Source organism: Chenopodium album, chromosome 13 (genome assembly GCF_948465745.1).
Source record: "Chenopodium album chromosome 13, dcCheAlbu1.1, whole genome shotgun sequence".
NCBI lineage: Eukaryota > Viridiplantae > Streptophyta > Magnoliopsida > Caryophyllales > Amaranthaceae > Chenopodium > Chenopodium album.
Genome location: NC_137846.1, coordinates 41145737 through 41163436, shown reverse-complemented (window position 1 = coordinate 41163436; position 17700 = coordinate 41145737). Strand labels below are relative to the sequence as shown.

Here is a 17700-nt window from a genome sequence, read left to right as displayed (position 1 = left end):
AGCCGGGCAAAGAAGTACTCATCCAGGTGGTGTCACAGGCAATTCCTACATACGTATTCATGCTTTACTGTGTTGCTTTTGGTGGGGGTCAAGCTCGGATGGCCAAGGGTGGTCTCAGATTTATGGACCAGTACTTCAATCAAGTTTTACTAGCAATACAGGTGTGGCGAATATACAATGGAGGTGACTTGTTGCTGCATAAAATATATTGATACGAGTTGGTCGAAAAGCAATAAGCATTAAGGAAAATCAGAAGCCAAAAAGGATTAAGATACTTGGAATATCATAAACTAAGGTCTAAGTGAATCAAAGATGCAAATATCATAGACCTAACATAGTTCCATTCTATATTTTTGACATGATCCAATTAATACTAATTAACTTAATATATTGGAAGATAGTGAACACTGATGTTCTCATCATAAGGGTTCATGTTCAATGTATCATCAGCATGGCTAAGTACCTTGGTAACAACCTCCTTAAGCTCGTCTCTTGGATAGTCTGTATTATTCAGGCAAGCCATGATAAGATTGTCAACTTTGATACTGTTATCATGAGTGACCAACATCGCCGTGATACTGAAACCAAAGCCATATATCTTTGATTCTTAGGATGGAACCGGAAGAGTTCAATTCCAACTCCATAGGCAAATAACAAAACTTGGAACGATATTCAAACTAAGCATCCATTTCATGATTAGGATTGTCTTCTTTATGTAACGTCAGCCTCCCGTTATTACCTATGTCTTTACACAATTGTCTTCAACATTTGCTGAGGATTTCTGTGTTTTGGACGATGAATTGAAATAACTATTGGTAATTACGGTAGCATGGACAGAGATAATGTAAAGAAGTAATCTAGTTCTGGGCTTAAAAGTTACTTGGGAATCCCATCTAAACTAGGAGTCATGGGTGGTGAGGAAATCTGCAGCCACATTTGGAGGCAGGAGTTCCATAGCTATAGACTCGAGCCGTGAAAATTTAGTCTAAACTGATGTATCCTATATCTATACCAACAAGCCTTTAGCATTTGATGGAACAAAGAGTCAATGATGGCTTCTACAAAGAGACTAGGAGGTTTGCGAATGCTTAGACTGTTTCAGAAGTCATCAGAAAGGACACGCGGAAGCCCCTTGGTGAAAATGTTAGCAATTTGTTATCGGGGATGAACATGAAGCACCCGTACTTCATCACGTTGACCTTTACATGAACAAAGTGAATGTCCATCTCAATGTGTTTGGTGCGTTGATGTAGCACCAGATTACCCGAAAAATAAATCGCACTTACATTATCACAATAAACCTAAGTTGCCTTAGAGATAAGACAATGTAGCTCAAGTAATACATTACGAACCCAACATGATTTGGAGACAACTTTTGCAACACGTCTATACTCAGCCTCAACACTAGACTTACATAAATTATAAGATAATGTAGCTCAAGTAATAAATTACGAACCCAACATGATTCGGAGACAACTTTTGCAACACCTCTATACTCAACCTCAGCACTAGACTTAGATAAAGTAGGTTCATTGGCGCTTAGACAACCATGAGACCAAGTTGTAACCAAGAAAAACACAATAGCTAGATGTGGAACGACGGTTGTCCAGGCAACAACCCCAGTTGGCATCCGTATATGAGAAGAGAGATTTAAGCGAAGACTTACAGAGATGCATACCAAAATCAATCGTACTTTGAATAATATACCGAAGGATGCGTTTCAAAGCTTCCATGTGCCTGACTCGGGGAGCATGCATAAACAAACAAACTTGTTGAACCGCAAATGAAATAACATGCCGAGTAAAAGTCAAGTATTGCAATGCAGCTGCTAGACAACGATACTCAAATGGATCATCATAGAGAGCTCCATAGTCGGCGTCCAGTTAATTTCCTTTTGTGTCAACAGGTGTATAGCACAACTTACAAGTAGCCACGCTCACACGCGCAAGAATCTTTGCAGCATAATTCCTTTGGGATAAGAAAACACCGTCTTTATTGCGAGAGACGATAATATATACCCAAAAAATAGCTCAAATGTCCCAAGTCCTTCATAACAAACTCATAGTTAAGAAGGGACATGATAGAACAACGCAAAGCATCTGAAGAGGCCGTAAGAACAATGTCATCCACATACAAAAGAATATAATTAAGCAATGTCGGCACAACGATGATAAATGAAAGAATTATAAAATTTACTATGTAATAGATAAACCAATGGAACCCACGTAATCAGGTAGCCTATCATTGATATTAAGCTCAGGGTGCTTGTTTCAAGCCATAAAGAGAGTTACGCAAAAGACAAACATGATCCAGATGAAATGGATCCCAGAACCCCATCGGTTGATACATATACACTGTTTCATTTAAATTCCCATTCATAAATGCATTTTTAACATCCAGATGGTGAATGGGACAAGAGTGAGACTATGCAATGCTAAGAACCACCTGAATAATCGCCGGCTTTACAATCGAACTAAAAGTCTCATCATAATCAATGCCTTCCTATTGAGTTTTTCCATCACCTACAAGACGGGCTTTATGCCTCTCAAAAGGACCATCATAATTCATTTTATGCTTAAAAATCCACAATGACCGAATAATATGCTGGCGGTGTACGTGTGTGATTGGGTGTCTGGTTTTCGGTAGGGATAGAGATTCTAGAAAAGTGTTGTGGCTGGTGGAGGAGAGGGTGGTCGTGAGTGGGGTTAGGTTTATTTTATTTTTAAAAAATATTTTAAGTTTTTTTTTTCTAATTTTTAAATTTTTTTTAGTTTTTTCCCAACCCATTACGTGATGACATGTGTCACCTTAATCTGTCATAACAAGTTAGGTGACTGGTTAGAACCATTGAGCGAATGACCCTAAAGTTCGGATTATTTATAAATAATCCAAAGTTGGGATTATTTTGAGCGAACAACTTAAAGTTGGAATTATTTTTATTAATTTTTCCTAAATTAATAGGCAAATTAAATTTATCTAATAAAAAGAAATTTATCTTTGTACTTCCGGCCATAAATTGCCTACCATTTTAGGTTTCCCTGTTTTCAAATTAGAACGTTAGCCGACCATTGAGGCGACATTTTTGAGAGTTTAGCCTGTCCATATAGGCGGCTTAAAATGCAAAAAATGCCCTCCATAAAGGTGGCTAATTTTTTTAAAGTGGCCTATTAGTTGCCTAGGTGACGTTTACTAGTAGCAATGGTGGCGGTATCTTTATCATCTCTTTCTCTCTTATTAGTATCTGGAGCAGGGGCTTTGGTTTCAGCTGGCGGGACTGGGAGATTTTCATTGAGGTTAGGGACAACTTGTGGAATTTCGACGGCTTCAACGGGGTTAGTGTTTCGGGCTTGATTTGTACTAACTCGGGCTGGTTGTATTGTACCACAAGGTATGTCATTACGCTCTACTACGAAATATATATGTGAAAATGACACATTACTCAAAAATGTATTAACGCCATTATATTAGTGTTCCATTTTTGAGTAATGAATAATTTGATAGTTGAATTTAAATTTAAAATTTGAAAAAGCAAAACTGCCTTTTGAGTAATTTGAGCAAATTGGTGCTGATAATGTGTTTTACACAAAGGATTTCAAAGAGATTAAAAGAAAGCTTTTAAATACTACGATAATTGTTGTGTATTTTTTCCTCTATTTATGCGGGGATTTATAGTACCCCTACATGAGCAGTGTTTGCTCGATATATTAAACATGTAGTGAAATGTCTAATCGAGCATGAGGTTATGAGCAGCAAAATTTATATCTTGCATGGGAAGCTAAGCGGTGATATTTGGCAGTATTCTTCATCTGTTCATATTACGCATACGATGCATTTTACAACAACTTTTTCCCTTTTTTTTATCTCAACAAGTAGCAATACGAAAGAGGGTTTACATAATTGAGAGACTCTTTACAAAAAGCCCTGGCCCAAAATGAACCGCGATCCATACTTAGCCCGTTTTCAAGTTTAGGTCCAACTAATTTCAAAAATAAAAACATTTCTAATTTCTCGCAATACCCCATCCACCCCTTCCAAGTTTAATTTGTCTCTCTCTATAAAAGAGAGACATGCACACATTAACTTAGAACATACCACGCTTGTTAGCTTAGCTTTGCTTGAAATAAGTTTCAGTCTCTCATCCTACATTAATTTCTTGTTGTTGATACTTTGAAGTTTGAAACTATGAAGACAATCGAGACTGTTGGGTTAATCTCCCCAAATCACAATTAGTTAGGTAGTATTATTATTAGTAGTAGTAATAATAATAATGGTGTAGAAATAAAGGAAAAAAAAAAGTGAATGCATGCATGTAGTTGGACGGTGGAGTTGTAGTAACTTAGTGGACTTAAAAGTCCAACTTGGCAGAGAGCTTCTTTATGAGCTCATTGACTTTGCTTCTTAGCATTTACTCCCAAGTAGGTGGAATTGCTTGAAGCTTGCTAAGGAAGTTGATTTGGCTTTTGCTATATATGTTGTAGCATATTGCCATGTGAAGTGAGGTGTGTAGCAAGAGAAGTAGAAGCATACTAGCAAAAGAAGTAGCACATAGCTATAGTAGTAAGGGAGGAAGTGACGGAGAGATGAATACAATATTAGTGTGAGGGGTATTTTAGGATTAGTATAAGTACCAACGTTGAAGGGTACTTAGTGTAGACTATTCTAAAATACATTGTGTCTAATATTGTAATTGTAGTAGTGGTCATTGTACTCCCAATATTATTGCTATTAAAGTTGTTTTCGTCCGTGGAGATCCGGACCGTGGTTTTTCCCCTTATTGAGGAGGGGTTTTCCACGTAAAAATCTTGTGTGTTGTTTTATTGTTGTTTAGTATCTTATTATTCTTACCGATATTGTGTTTATCTATTGCTCCGGTCCCCAACAACTGGTATCAGAGCCGAGGTTAGAAGATCTGTCGTAGGGGGAAAAGCAACGCGTAGCGGAAGAACTGATAAAGTACGATGGGCACGAGTGGACCAAAATTTGAAATTCCCTTATTCGATGGGAAAATCAATTTTATGGTATGGAAGAGCACCATTGAAGACTTGTTGGTGCAACAGAATTTGGATGAAGCTTTAGAGAAGGAGAAACCCGCAAACTTGGACGATGTCGCGTGAACATCCAAGAAGAAGAAGGCGGTGAGTACGATCCGGTTGGCGATTGCTTCGGAGATTAAGTATAATTTTCTAACTGAGAAAGATCCAAAGGTCTTGTTAGAAAAGTTGCAGAGCATTTATGCTTCAAAGTCGTTAACCAACCGATTGTGTTTACGGTGGGAGTTGTACTAGTTAAAGATGGAGAACGGTACAAATTTGCAAAACCACATCAACAGTTTCACTCAGTTAGTGTGCCAATTGTAGAATGCCGATGAGAAAATTCCGGATCAAGAGCAAGCCCTCTTATTATTGGCCTCACTACCGAAATCCTACAGGTCGATTGTGTAGACATTGCTTGCAGGAAGGGAGAAGATTACTCTAAATGAAGCAATAACAATTGTGAGGGAGAACGGGGGTATGATGACACAAATTGATGGAAGTGTCTCATACAACCATGATCAAGCACTAGGTGTGGAAGGTTCCGAGAGAGGGAGGAACAAGTCAAGGAGAGATGACCAAAGGAGTAGATCAAAATCTCAGCCGAGAGATTATAGCAATGTTGAGTGCTATTATTGTCATGAGAAGGGTCATCTACAATTTAATTGTCCAAAGGTGAAGGAAGATTTGAAGACCTTGAGGCAGTCTCAAAGAAAGATGGGCAAAATGAAGGTGGATGATGAAGGTGGTTCCTCTAATGTTGTATGTGGTGACTATGATGATGAGTTCACTACCAAAAAAAGGCCATCCTTAATGGGCAAAAACTGCCCATCCGTAACGAGCAACGGCCATTACGTATGCGGCCGTTACGGATGGATTTTTTTTATTTGTAACGGGCATCGTACGTTACGAATAATAGGTTATTCGTAACGGTCTTTTCAGGTGCCCGTTACTAATAACCCATTATTCGTAACGGGCACTTTTTTGCCAGTTACAAATAAATAAGTGTTGTATTTAAATATGTACTTATTTGTAACGGGAAATGCAAGACATATGCCCGTTACAAATAAGTACTTATTCGTAACGGGCAACACTAATGCCCATTACGAATAAGTACTTATTTGTAACGGGCAATTCTCCCGCCCGTTACAAATAGTCTGTAAATTAATTTTTTTTTAATTAAATTTTGGTAGCATTTATTTGTATTTATAATTAATATATATTAACCTGTGATAATAAACCTGTTCATGTACATATATACCTGTAAATAAACAATTATACCGAAAAAACATACGTTGAAATTAATATTTATAAAAATATAAATAATACATTACAAATAAAAACTTGTTTAAGTTTATCCAACACATACAACAACACTAATAATATTACATTGTTCTACCTAATAGTTACGCATTCAATAAATATTTAGATCTAAAGTATTGCGCCCATTGTTCTCGAACCACCGCATTCAACTTGGGGCTTGTCTTGGACAAAAATCCTTAAAAAAAAAAAAAAAAAAAAGAAAGAACAGATGAATGAGGTTACAAAATAAAAATTATAGAAATAAAACTCATAACATCCATAATAAACTTGTTGGACCAAATTATAGAAATAAAACTCATAACATCCATAATTAACTTGTTTTTTGGTTTCTATGAATCGAAATTAATAAAATAAGACCATTTTCTCACTTTTGAGAGCATATAGAGCCAAAAATGCTTCAAAATTGCCTAAGGGACTTCTATCTTTCCCATCTTTCATGTGTTGGTCCAAATTATAGAAATAAAACTCATAACATCCATAATTAACTTATTTTTGGTTTCTATGAATTGAAATCAATGAAATATGACCATTTACTCACTTTTGAGAGCATTTAGAGCCAAAAATGCTTCAAAATTGCCTAAGGGACTTCTATCTTTCCCATCTTTCATGTGTTGGTCCAAATTATAGAAATAAAACTTATAACATTTATAATAAACTTATAATTTGGTTTTTATGAATTGAAATCAATAAAATATGACCATTTACTCACTTTTGGAAGCATTTAGAGCAAAAAATGCTTCAAAATTGCCTAAGGGACTTCTATCTTTCCCATCTTTCATGTGTTGGTCCAAATTATAGAAATAAAACTCATAACATCCATAATTAACTTAGTTTTTGGTTTCTATGAATTAAAATCAATGAAATATGACCATTTACTCACTTTTGAGAGCATTTAGAGCAAAAAAAAGGCTTCAAAATTGCCAAAAAAGCTACTAACCTCCTCTAAGATCTACAATTAGGTTTTTTGGCAATTTTGAAGCCTTTTTTTGGCACTCCAAGTGAGAAGTAACAATCTCATACATATATCTCATAATGTAGTAGCCACACTCAATGCCTCCTTATTGTTGAGCACACTAGCATATATAACAAATAGTTAAACATTTTGCTTTCAAAGTGAACAATGTATATCAATATGGGGTGAGTATTGTATTTACCTCCATTTGTATGAATTGCAATTTTTGTCTATGTGATTTCAATTAATTCCCTGTGAGATTCGCCCGATATACTTTATAAGCCCTACAAAAATGATATATATTCTAACACTTAGAACAAAATAGTGTACAACACCACATACAATATGAAAATAGAAACTAGGGCACAATTTCAAGTTTGTGGCTCACGTCATCATGATTTCGGCAATTCTCATTTGTCATGGTTTTTCTTTAGGTAGCTTCATAGAGTCAAACTCATATGCTAAACCTAATTGTAGATCTACCACCACAAGAACCCAATGACCACTACATCATTTAAGAGGAAAACACAAGTTAGAGTATTGGAAAATTAGTGAAAAACATATCATTGATATAAATAAGTTTAGTGGAAGTATAAAAAAACATAGTTCGAACCTTGCTACATATGGGGCCACTATGAATTTGCAACGTTTACTAGTCTCTCTTACTTCATGCAAAAATGTATTTTTCACACATGGGGCCACTATGAATTTTCCTATGGTTCTCCAATTCAAGTACACTATGTAATTTATTTCTTAATTACATATGTACCCAGAGAACACATTAGGGAATGCTGACACGAAATTACCTTTACTACCGAAAAACAAGCAACCATTTACATCCTAAGTGAGAATACAATTCCAAGAACACTCACAAACGGGGAATATTCAAGATTTACTCCTAATGAGTAAATCTTGAACGGGTATCTAGGCCGCATATGAAGATATAATGCATAATAAATATTTACACATTCAAGATCAATCATGTCAAATAAAAGTAACCAAACACATAAACATGAGTTATTTACCTAACAAAGAATATTTGATATTTGATTCAAATAAATTATGCGCAAACAGTAAAATAGACCAACCAATGAAACTATACACTAAAAATATCCAAATAAAGTACAACATACTTCAAAATTTCCAAATACGAGAAAAATATTCACCTCTGCCTCTAATTCTTAGGAATTCCTCATATAAATTGCTTTCAACTTTCTTTAGCTTCTTGAGGCTTTAGTTTGGCTTTTAAAGCCCCCTTGTTCTATATTTTCTCACACTAATAGCCTGCTCAAATGCCTCTTTTCTTTAAACATAAAACCCAAAAATAAAAAATTACTACAATTTTCACCAAAAAAAAAAACACAAACAAAAAGGTAAAGGTAGTGAAAAAAACATAGAGCTTGCTGAATCAATCATAAAAATGGAAGAGATTTTAAAAATTACTAACAATTTTCATGAATTGAACATAACTCAGAACCATAGAGAGAAGACCGAGCTTCAACTGAACTGCGCTTGAATTACGCTTCCATTGACCGAGCTTCAACACAATTTTCATGAATTGAACAAACAAATTAATTAAAATTACTTAAGATTGAAAATTAAAGAACAACAATTAAAATTAAAATCTTAACCGGTATAATTTCATAAAATAATTCCAATTTAATAAAAAGATAACCAAACACTTAGATCTGATGCAATTTGACACATAGCAAATGAGAGAGTGAGAAAGAAAACCTTGTGGTAAGAATGTCCACACTGCAATTTTTTACTCTATACGTTCTACAATATCATCCTGAAATGAAATAGGGCAAAATACAGATGAATACAATGGAAAGTCCAAGATAAGGATATATGCAAATTGCCATTACAATGCAAGACCACCCTTTTGAAGATTCAAAACTATCTCATTTAAATATCAGTTCCTATCCTCTTACATAGTAACACTCATTCTTCATTTAACACGCCCAATTAACACACTCATTCTTCATCATCACTTGTTTTTCAAACAAAATGTTGCCCGGGATTCAAAATTTCAATGCTAATCACATAATCTAACGCACAATCAATCTTAGTTTCATATCAAGTTCAGAATCAGCTAAACAAATTGTCGTTAAAAGTTTAAGACTTCAACGAAATCAATTAACAAAATACACCACACCACAACAAAAATGCCAAAAATTGAGAGTAAAATCAGACCTTGGCCTTGCTGATAAAGGCGCCTGAGCTTGTCCTGACCTCACTAAACTGGCTATCCCAGACTCACTATCTGCCATAGCTGACCTCTTTAGTTCCTTTTTCTCCTACTCGAAATCAAAATCAAAATCAAAACAATTAAAGTAAAAATCAAAACAGCAGTAATACTAAAAGTAAAAAAAAAATGAACAGAAAAAATCAAAACAGTAGTAAATGGTCTAAAATAAATCAAATTAAGACTTACAATTGATATCAAATTATCACATTCTTCATCAGTCAGAAATTTCTCATATACAAATGCCCTAAATTCAAACAAAAATGATAAACCCACATCAAAAAATTAAAAGAAAAAAAAATGAACAGAATTGTTCTTCACCTGGCTAATAAAAAAATTAATTAAAATTACTTAAATTAAGGCTAACAAACTTAATAGATTTTATTTTTCTAAAAATTAAGGCTAACAAAAAAATTAAACTTATTACCTTGAGTAAATTAATCAAACGTTCTTGTTCTTCACCTGGCCGCAGGAAATAACCACGAGAAATCTTCACCGGAGTTGCGAGGGAGACCCGTCGAACTTGCAAGGGAGAAACGAGGGAGCTTGCGAGGGAGAAAGGGTAGTGCACCGGAGCTTGCAAGGGAGAAAGAGATGGAGAAACTGCGAGAGAAGGGAGGACCGACGATGAAGAAAGAGAGGTTCGACGACGGAGAAACAGAGGACCGACGACGACGAGAAAAGAGAGGACCACCGATACCGGAGAAGAGATTGTGCTTCAATGGGGAGCTCAGAGAGCAGAGAGCGAGTGTGAGGGGACGAATTGAAAAAAGGGGATTTAAAAGATTCTAGGGTTTAATTTTGAACATTTACTCGTAACGGACACTTTAAGTCCGATACAAATAAGTTGGTCAACCTTGTTTTGACTTTACTTTTTGTATCGGACAGAAAATGTGCGTTACAAATAACGTAGTATTTGTAACCGGTAGTTATTGCCCGTTACAAATAAATATTTATTCGTAACAGGCCCCTTTTTGTCCGTTACAAATAAGTATTTATTTGTAACGGGCACCTTTCTGCCCGTTACAATTACTACTTTTTCTACGCAGGTTCATACTTTTTTGTAACGGACCTTAATTTTGCCCGTTACAAATGATGTTATTGTAACGGTCAACAACATGCCCGTTACAATTAAGCCGTTACAAATAGACTTTTTTCCACTAGTGATTGTTGTTGACTCATTGTGATAAGGAAAGTGTGAGTCATGATAAGTGGGTACTAGATTTGGCCGCTTCGATACATGTGTGTCGAGACAAGGCGATGTTTGACACCTTACAACAAGAAAGTGAGTTTGGGAACATCAACATGGGACATAACCTCAAAGTTGAAGGCATGGGTAGTGTGCGGTTGAGGTTCCATGATGGTGTTGTTCGGACCATTCAAAATGTGAGGTTTGTACCTAGTGCACGTGCCAACTTGATATCATTGGGAGAGTTGACAAAGCACGGGCATAGGTACGTTGGTAGTGGAAGGTGGTGTAAGGTGTACCGAAGCAACCACTTGGTGTTGCAAGGTAAGAAGGCCAATAACAATATTTGTTATTTGAAGGGCCGAGTAGTTCAAGACCACAAAAACAAGACCGTGACAAATTTCGAAAAGAAGGTCCGTTTTTGTGATGCAGTAGAACTGTTTGGTGATTTGGGTCGAGGGAGGAATTTGTTGGGTTAGTCTCCCCAAATCACAATTAGTTAGGTGGTAGTATTATTATTAGTAGTAATAATAATAATGGTGTAAGAAAAAAAAAAAAAAAAAAAAGGTGAATGCATGCATGTAGTTGGACGGTGGAGTTGTAGTAACTTTGTGGCACTACTACAAAATTGGCCAAAGAGACCCAATATAAAAGACCTGTTAACTAGATAACGGCTCTCTTTGTTCCAAGAGACCGTTTATTATTAATAACGGGTCTCTAATTTCATTTGTTTGAGGGTAAAAATATTAGAAAGAACGGTTATCTAAGATAATGGGTCTCTTGCATTTTTTTAAATATCTTTTTTGGAATAAAAATAGTTAGAGACCCTTTATCATAGTAAACCAGTCTCTCTTTTTTTCTAAAAAGAAAAAAAAAATTAAAATTATTAGGAGAGACCTGTTATGCCACTTAACAGGTTTCCTTAGTCACAAAATAAAAAAAGAAACCCTAGCCGATTCAGCTCTCTTCATTCCGCCTCCATCTCCTTCCTCTTCCTCCTCTCCCTCTCTCTCCTCCCTTCTTTCCTTTCCTATCATTCCAATTTTCATTCTTTAAAACCGATTAGAATAATAACATTGAACACATACGCATACCACCATCACACTCTTGTATCTGTTCTTCTCTCTTTCCCCCCAAAATTTCTAGGGTTTCTGAATTATTTGATTTCCCGCTCATCGATTTTATTCCGAAGATCTTGCAATTTTTGTAGTTTTTTTTTTCGGTTGTCTTGGCTCGAGATCCAGACAAGTACCGAAATGGAGGAATTTGATTTTTAGGAGTTGGATTTCAATCAGTTTTGCTTGAGGTTTTATAGTTTTTTTATGCTGCTACAATAATTTTCAGGTAATTTTTTTTGGTCTTATCGTCATTATTACTATTTTTGATTGATTAATTTTTTTTTTTTTAATGTTATGTGTTTGGAATTATTTATGTATATACAATTTGAAAAAAGTGTGATTCTTTTTTTTTATTGGTCAAATTGCCAATAGTGTTCTGTTGGATACGGTCAATGAGGAAAGATACTATGGTTTATTCTCAATTTCTCCGATATTCGTAATATGCTGCATATTTTGATGTCACAAATGTATTATTAGTGTTGCAATTTGTTAGGAATTCAATATCTGACTATGTCTGTGAGGAGATGGTTCATGGTTGTAATTTGAGCTTTTTTTGTTTTACTACAGTTGGTCTTGATGTTGATGACGAGAGGATTGAGCTATTCATAACCCAAGTGAACAACAAGGATATTAACAAGCTTGCTGGTGGTGGTGGTGTTGCGTCGTCTTGACTAAGTGGTGTTAGAAGCATGCCTATTCCATCTTACCCAGTGTATTTAGGATTTATTATTAGTTGTAACAATGGTGATTTAGTGAAACAAATTAAATAAAAGAATGTTGGATTTATCAATGTTATTTTTGTTTAATGTTGAAGCTAATGGTAATTTACCACCAATTTGATATATAGCATATAATAATATAATTTTTTTTTAATTTATAATAAAACCAGAGAGACCCGTTAAGCTAAAAAAGTGGTCTCAGTTTTATGAAAAAAGAGACTGCCTATCTTAAATAAAGCAATCTATTTGCCAAAGAGACCGCTTAGCTAGAGACCGCCTCTAAGGCAGTCTCTTTGGCCTTTTTGAACGGGTCTCTTTGGGCTTTTTTGTAGTAGTGTGGACTTAAAAGTCCAACTTGGCATAGAGTTTCTTTATGAGCTCATTGACTTTGCTTCTTAGCATTTACTCCCAAGTAGGTGGGAATTGCTTGAAGCTTGCTAAGGAAGTTGATTTGGCTTTTGCTATATATGTTGTAGCATATTGCCGTGTGAAGTGAGGTGTGTAGCAAGAAAAGTAGAAGCATACTAGCAAAAGAAGTAGCACATAGCTATAGTAGTGAGGGAGGAAGTGACGAAGAGACAAATACAATATTAGTGTCAAGGGTATTTTATGATTAGTATAAGTACCAACGTTAAAGGGTACTTAGTGTAGACTATTCTAAAATACATTGTGTCTAATATTGTAATTATAGTAGTGGTCATTGTATTCCCAATATTATTGCTAGTAAAGTTGTTTTCGTTCGTGGAGATCCGGACCGTGGTTTTTCCCCTTATTGAGGAGGGGTTTTTCACGTAAAAATCTTGTGTGTTGTTTTCTTGTTGTTCCTTATCTTATTTATTCTTACCGATATTGTGTTTATCTGTTGCTCTGGTCCCCAATAGAGACTCCACAGAAACTCCAAACACTATTGCCTATCCGAAATCAAAATTGGAGTACTCTAAAATGTCGACTGACAAGAATGACAACATCAAGATTGAGTAGATCGCTTACGATAGTGAGAACACATCCATCGATGCGCTAGAAAATGCTGGGGCTGGCGTGGTATGAGTTTATTTTTGTTGTTCATTATTACACAATTCGGTAACATTCCTAAAACTTACACAATTTCGATATCTATTTTATTTGGTCAGAAATCAAAGAGTCTTCCACTTCCCCTGCATTAGATAATCTTAACTGATAAAAACATACTCCAAAAAACAACGTTGCATTTCAGAAAAGCAAGTTTAAATATCCGAGCATGTCAATTGATGGTGGTTCATCTTCAAACATAAAAACAAAAAGGGTCGTTTACAAACTTGAGAATTCATCAATGAAAGCACACAAATATGGTATTTACGATGGTATAAACATTTTTTTTGGGTAATTTCTAATGCAATTTTAACAATCTTTTGTAAAATCATAAATCAAACAATTTTTCACTAACTTCTACGTCACCAAGGATAAAAGATTGATATTACTCATACTAATGAGAATAATGAGAAGAAGCAAGAAGCTGAATTTTACCATTAATTAGTATTGTACAATATTAAAGATCTACAATTATATAGTGAATCTTATATTTTCAATGAATATTTTCAAAATCAGAAATTTTCTTCAGCCTCAATGCAGATTTTTGGGATAAGGTTTTTAAGATTTCTAATCAAGAATGATGGTGGGGATGGATATACAAATCAGAAAGAAATGATAAAGGAAACAAAAAGGGTATTTATAACTATAGTTTATTAAAGTATTCATTTTCTTGTAGAATCAGTATATAATATTTTCTAAAACTACATTTATTTTTTTTTTCCAGAAATCTGCCTGTCAACAACCCTCTCTATTCACCTGAAACTCCAAACCATAGCAGTGTTTTTGTTAGGTATAAGAGTGTAGCATAAACGTATGTAAATGGAGAAAATAGATAGAGAAATGCAAGATAACCAATAAGCTAGAAGGGACACACGAGCAATGAAATAAAATTCCACTATATTTACATATTTAAAAATATATGTACAAAAGACAATAATTGTTAGGGTGTATGATTACGAGATTACTCTCACAATAATAAATACTCATAAGGGAGTATTAGAAGGGTAGTGTGTACGGGATAATACCGGTAGTAACATCTAATTAGCCGATAATGTCTTCTAATACCAATAAAACAACTGATTAGTAAGAAAGCTCAAATATTCATAACGGCCTTTCTAAACGGCCACGTGGAGAGCTGCTTGAGACCACGTAGGCACCTGCTGCCTACGAGGTCGGTTTGCCACCTATCGTTATAGGTGGCACCAGCTTGGTTATTTCCTTATATATATCCAAGCAAATGTTCACCCAAAGGTACAATCTTTTTCTCTCCCTCTACACATCTAAAACACTTTCTCTCTCTCTTCACTCTTTCTTCTTATCGGATTGCTAACTTTAGCATCAGAGAGGTTATTCCCGGATAACCCCCGGGTTAGCTTGCCTGTGTTGACTGTGTAGGTGCGTAATTGGACGGTAAACCTTTACCAACCCACGAAGATTATCTGTATCGGAGAACACCCGGAACAGTTGGCGCTAGAAGGAGGGGATAGTAATAACTTCTATCGTCCAAATAACCTTCGCCAGTCATGGAAGAAAACCAGGAACACATAACACCGATAGTAGAAGCTGAAAACCGTTAGTATGATAGTAACACTCTGAATGTCAATGCGAACAAAACTGTCAATGCAGTACCCGAGATTGAAGTGGAGGATGAAACTCATCTTCTCCACAAGAATACCGTGAACACATTGGTAACACCTGAACGAAGTCCCGCACGGATACCGGACCTCCTGGAGGAATTTACCCCTGAGGAGTTAGAGGTAACGGCAAGGGTAATGAAAGCGATGTCCCGGAAAAGAAAGGAGGCTGAAGCTGCAGCCAATAGGGGACAAGTTGATACACCGGCCATTCCCGTGATTGTGAATCTGGCGAGCCAGTTCAACCAGGCAGACGAGCAACCGCCGCCACAGCCCCAGAATCGGGGAATAATTGTTCCAATTGAGTGTCAGCCAACTCATGGAACGCAGATAGAGGACTCAGGGTCCCGGCAGCAAGAGATCAATAACGGGCCGCTAGGACGTACAACCAGAGCCATAGTCAAGCCGAGAGTATCACCTTTCACCCAGGAGGTACTGGATCAGCAAATGGAAAGGATAAAAATGCCAGCATGTACCTTTGATGGCAAAGGAGATCCCAAGCGATACGTAACGGCGTTTGAAAGCCATATGTTGCTTTATACCGACACCGACGCGGTGTGGTGCAAGGTGTTTCCGACAACGCTTACGGGGCCAGCCTCGGATTGGTTTTCTAATTTGGAGAATGGATCGATTGATTGCTTCGATACCTTGGTCGAACTGTTTACCGGTCAGTATATTAGCAATAGTGCAAGGCAGAGAACTTCTGGAGAGCTTATGTCGGTCAGACAGAGAAGGGATGAGTCCCTTAGGGATTTCATAAGAAGATTTAACAGTGAGGCTAATACGATACCAAAATTACAGCAAGAAATAGCTGTAATGGCTTTAATGAATGGTCTGGGGGATAATGATTTCAAAAAATACATGGCAAGGAAGTCGTTCCCAAATTTAGGCGTGGCCTTTGGCAAGGCCTATGAATACATAAAAAGTGAGGAGTTGTTGAAAACTAGTAATCAGATAGCGGCATCAGAGCCCTCTCGAAGACAGAATGATGGCATTGCGCCTAATACTTATGCCGGTGGAATGAACAGACAACAACAACAACAACCAAGCCAGCCAAGAACCGGTAGGCCACCCAGAGGTCTTGGCCGGTACAGCAGTTACACGCAACTGAACACACCTAGGGCCGCAATATATTCAATAAATCAGCATAGAGAGGAATGGACACGACCGGCACCAATGATAACCAAAGGTCGAGACACGAAAAAATATTGCATGTTTCATAGGGATATTGGCCATTATACGGAAGAATGTACTCAGCTTAAAGAGAATATTGAAGACCACATTAGAAAGGGCCACCTGTCCCAGTACCGAGCTCAAGCAGGTGCCTACGGGCCAAGCCGGCAGCAAGCCCCGCAACCCAGGCAAAGTGAATATCGAAGGCAGGGTGACTCGTCCATGCAAGACGACACCTACCGGCGCAATTTCAGCGGAGAATACCGTCAAGGGAATAGTGCGGCAGGTCACAAGATTACAATAGAGGTTATTACCGGTGGTCCGGTGCATGGGGGATCAGTTAGCGGGGTGAAAAAGAGTTTGTCTGAGCACCGGCACACAGTGAATGCACTGGGTGTGGATGAACGACCAAGGCCTGCGTCTATGCCGTCAGTATCCTTATTGGAGGCAGACACCAAGGGTTTGGTATTTCCTTACGATGATCCATTGGTTTTAATTCTGACGGTCAATGGAGCTAACATCAAGCGAGTGTTGGTCGATGGAGGGAGCTCCGCTAACATCCTGTTTGCAGAAGCATTTGATGCAATGAGAATAGGCCGGAAGTACCTTACTCCGGTATCGTATCCTGTTATTGGTTTCAACGGATCCACAGTTAGGCCGGAAGGAAGCATAGCCTTGCAAGTTAGAATTGGCGAAGGCATGGCGGCCAGAGATGTTATGACGGAATTTTTAATAATTGATGTGCCCTCAGCGTATAACGCTATTGTCGGTAGACCCCTAATCCATGATGTGCAGGGGGTAGTTTCGACATATCATCTGACGATGGTATATGTTTCAAATTTGGGGAAGACATAACGTGTCAGAGGAGGCCAGATAATGGCCAGGGAGTGCTATGTGACAGCTCTAAAACAGCCTAACCGACAACCCCAGGCTAATCAGGAAGCGCAGAAAAGGGGGCGAGCCGCATCCACACATGACTTAGCAATGGAGAATTTCGATACACGCCCGGCAGCAGTTCCCCGCCCTTCGCCGGGAGGGGAGACGGTAGAAATTGAGTTGCAACCTGGGGTATCGGGAAGAACCGTACGAGTTGGGTCCGACATGGATATGGATACCCGTTGTCATTTGGTGGAACTTTTATGGGAGAACGCTGACGTGTTTGCTTTCTCGGCAGATGAAATGCCAGGGATTCACCCAGATGTTATAGTACATAAGCTGAATGTGGATAGAAATGCCAGGCCGGTTA

At 37.2% G+C, this 17700-nt stretch overlaps 1 protein-coding gene and 1 long non-coding RNA gene across 2 annotated transcripts; one reads left to right on the top strand and one right to left on the bottom strand.

The window, feature by feature from the left end:
• Positions 1-6321: 6321 nt before the first annotated feature.
• LOC145576659 (uncharacterized) lies at positions 6322-10165 on the bottom strand. The gene is made up of 7 exons (XR_014098517.1): positions 9502-10165; positions 9040-9097; positions 8753-8842; positions 8472-8608; positions 7694-7810; positions 7508-7589; positions 6322-6528 (listed from the first exon to the last, which is right to left on the bottom strand). It is a non-coding gene; the product is annotated as an uncharacterized LOC145576659 (long non-coding RNA).
• A 5263-nt stretch (positions 10166-15428) lies between these two features.
• Positions 15429-17309, top strand: LOC145575520 (uncharacterized). The gene has a single exon (XM_081633380.1). It carries the CDS (start codon positions 15429-15431, stop codon positions 17307-17309), a length of 1881 nt encoding a protein of 626 aa, XP_081489506.1.
• The last annotated feature ends 391 nt before the right edge of the window (positions 17310-17700 follow it).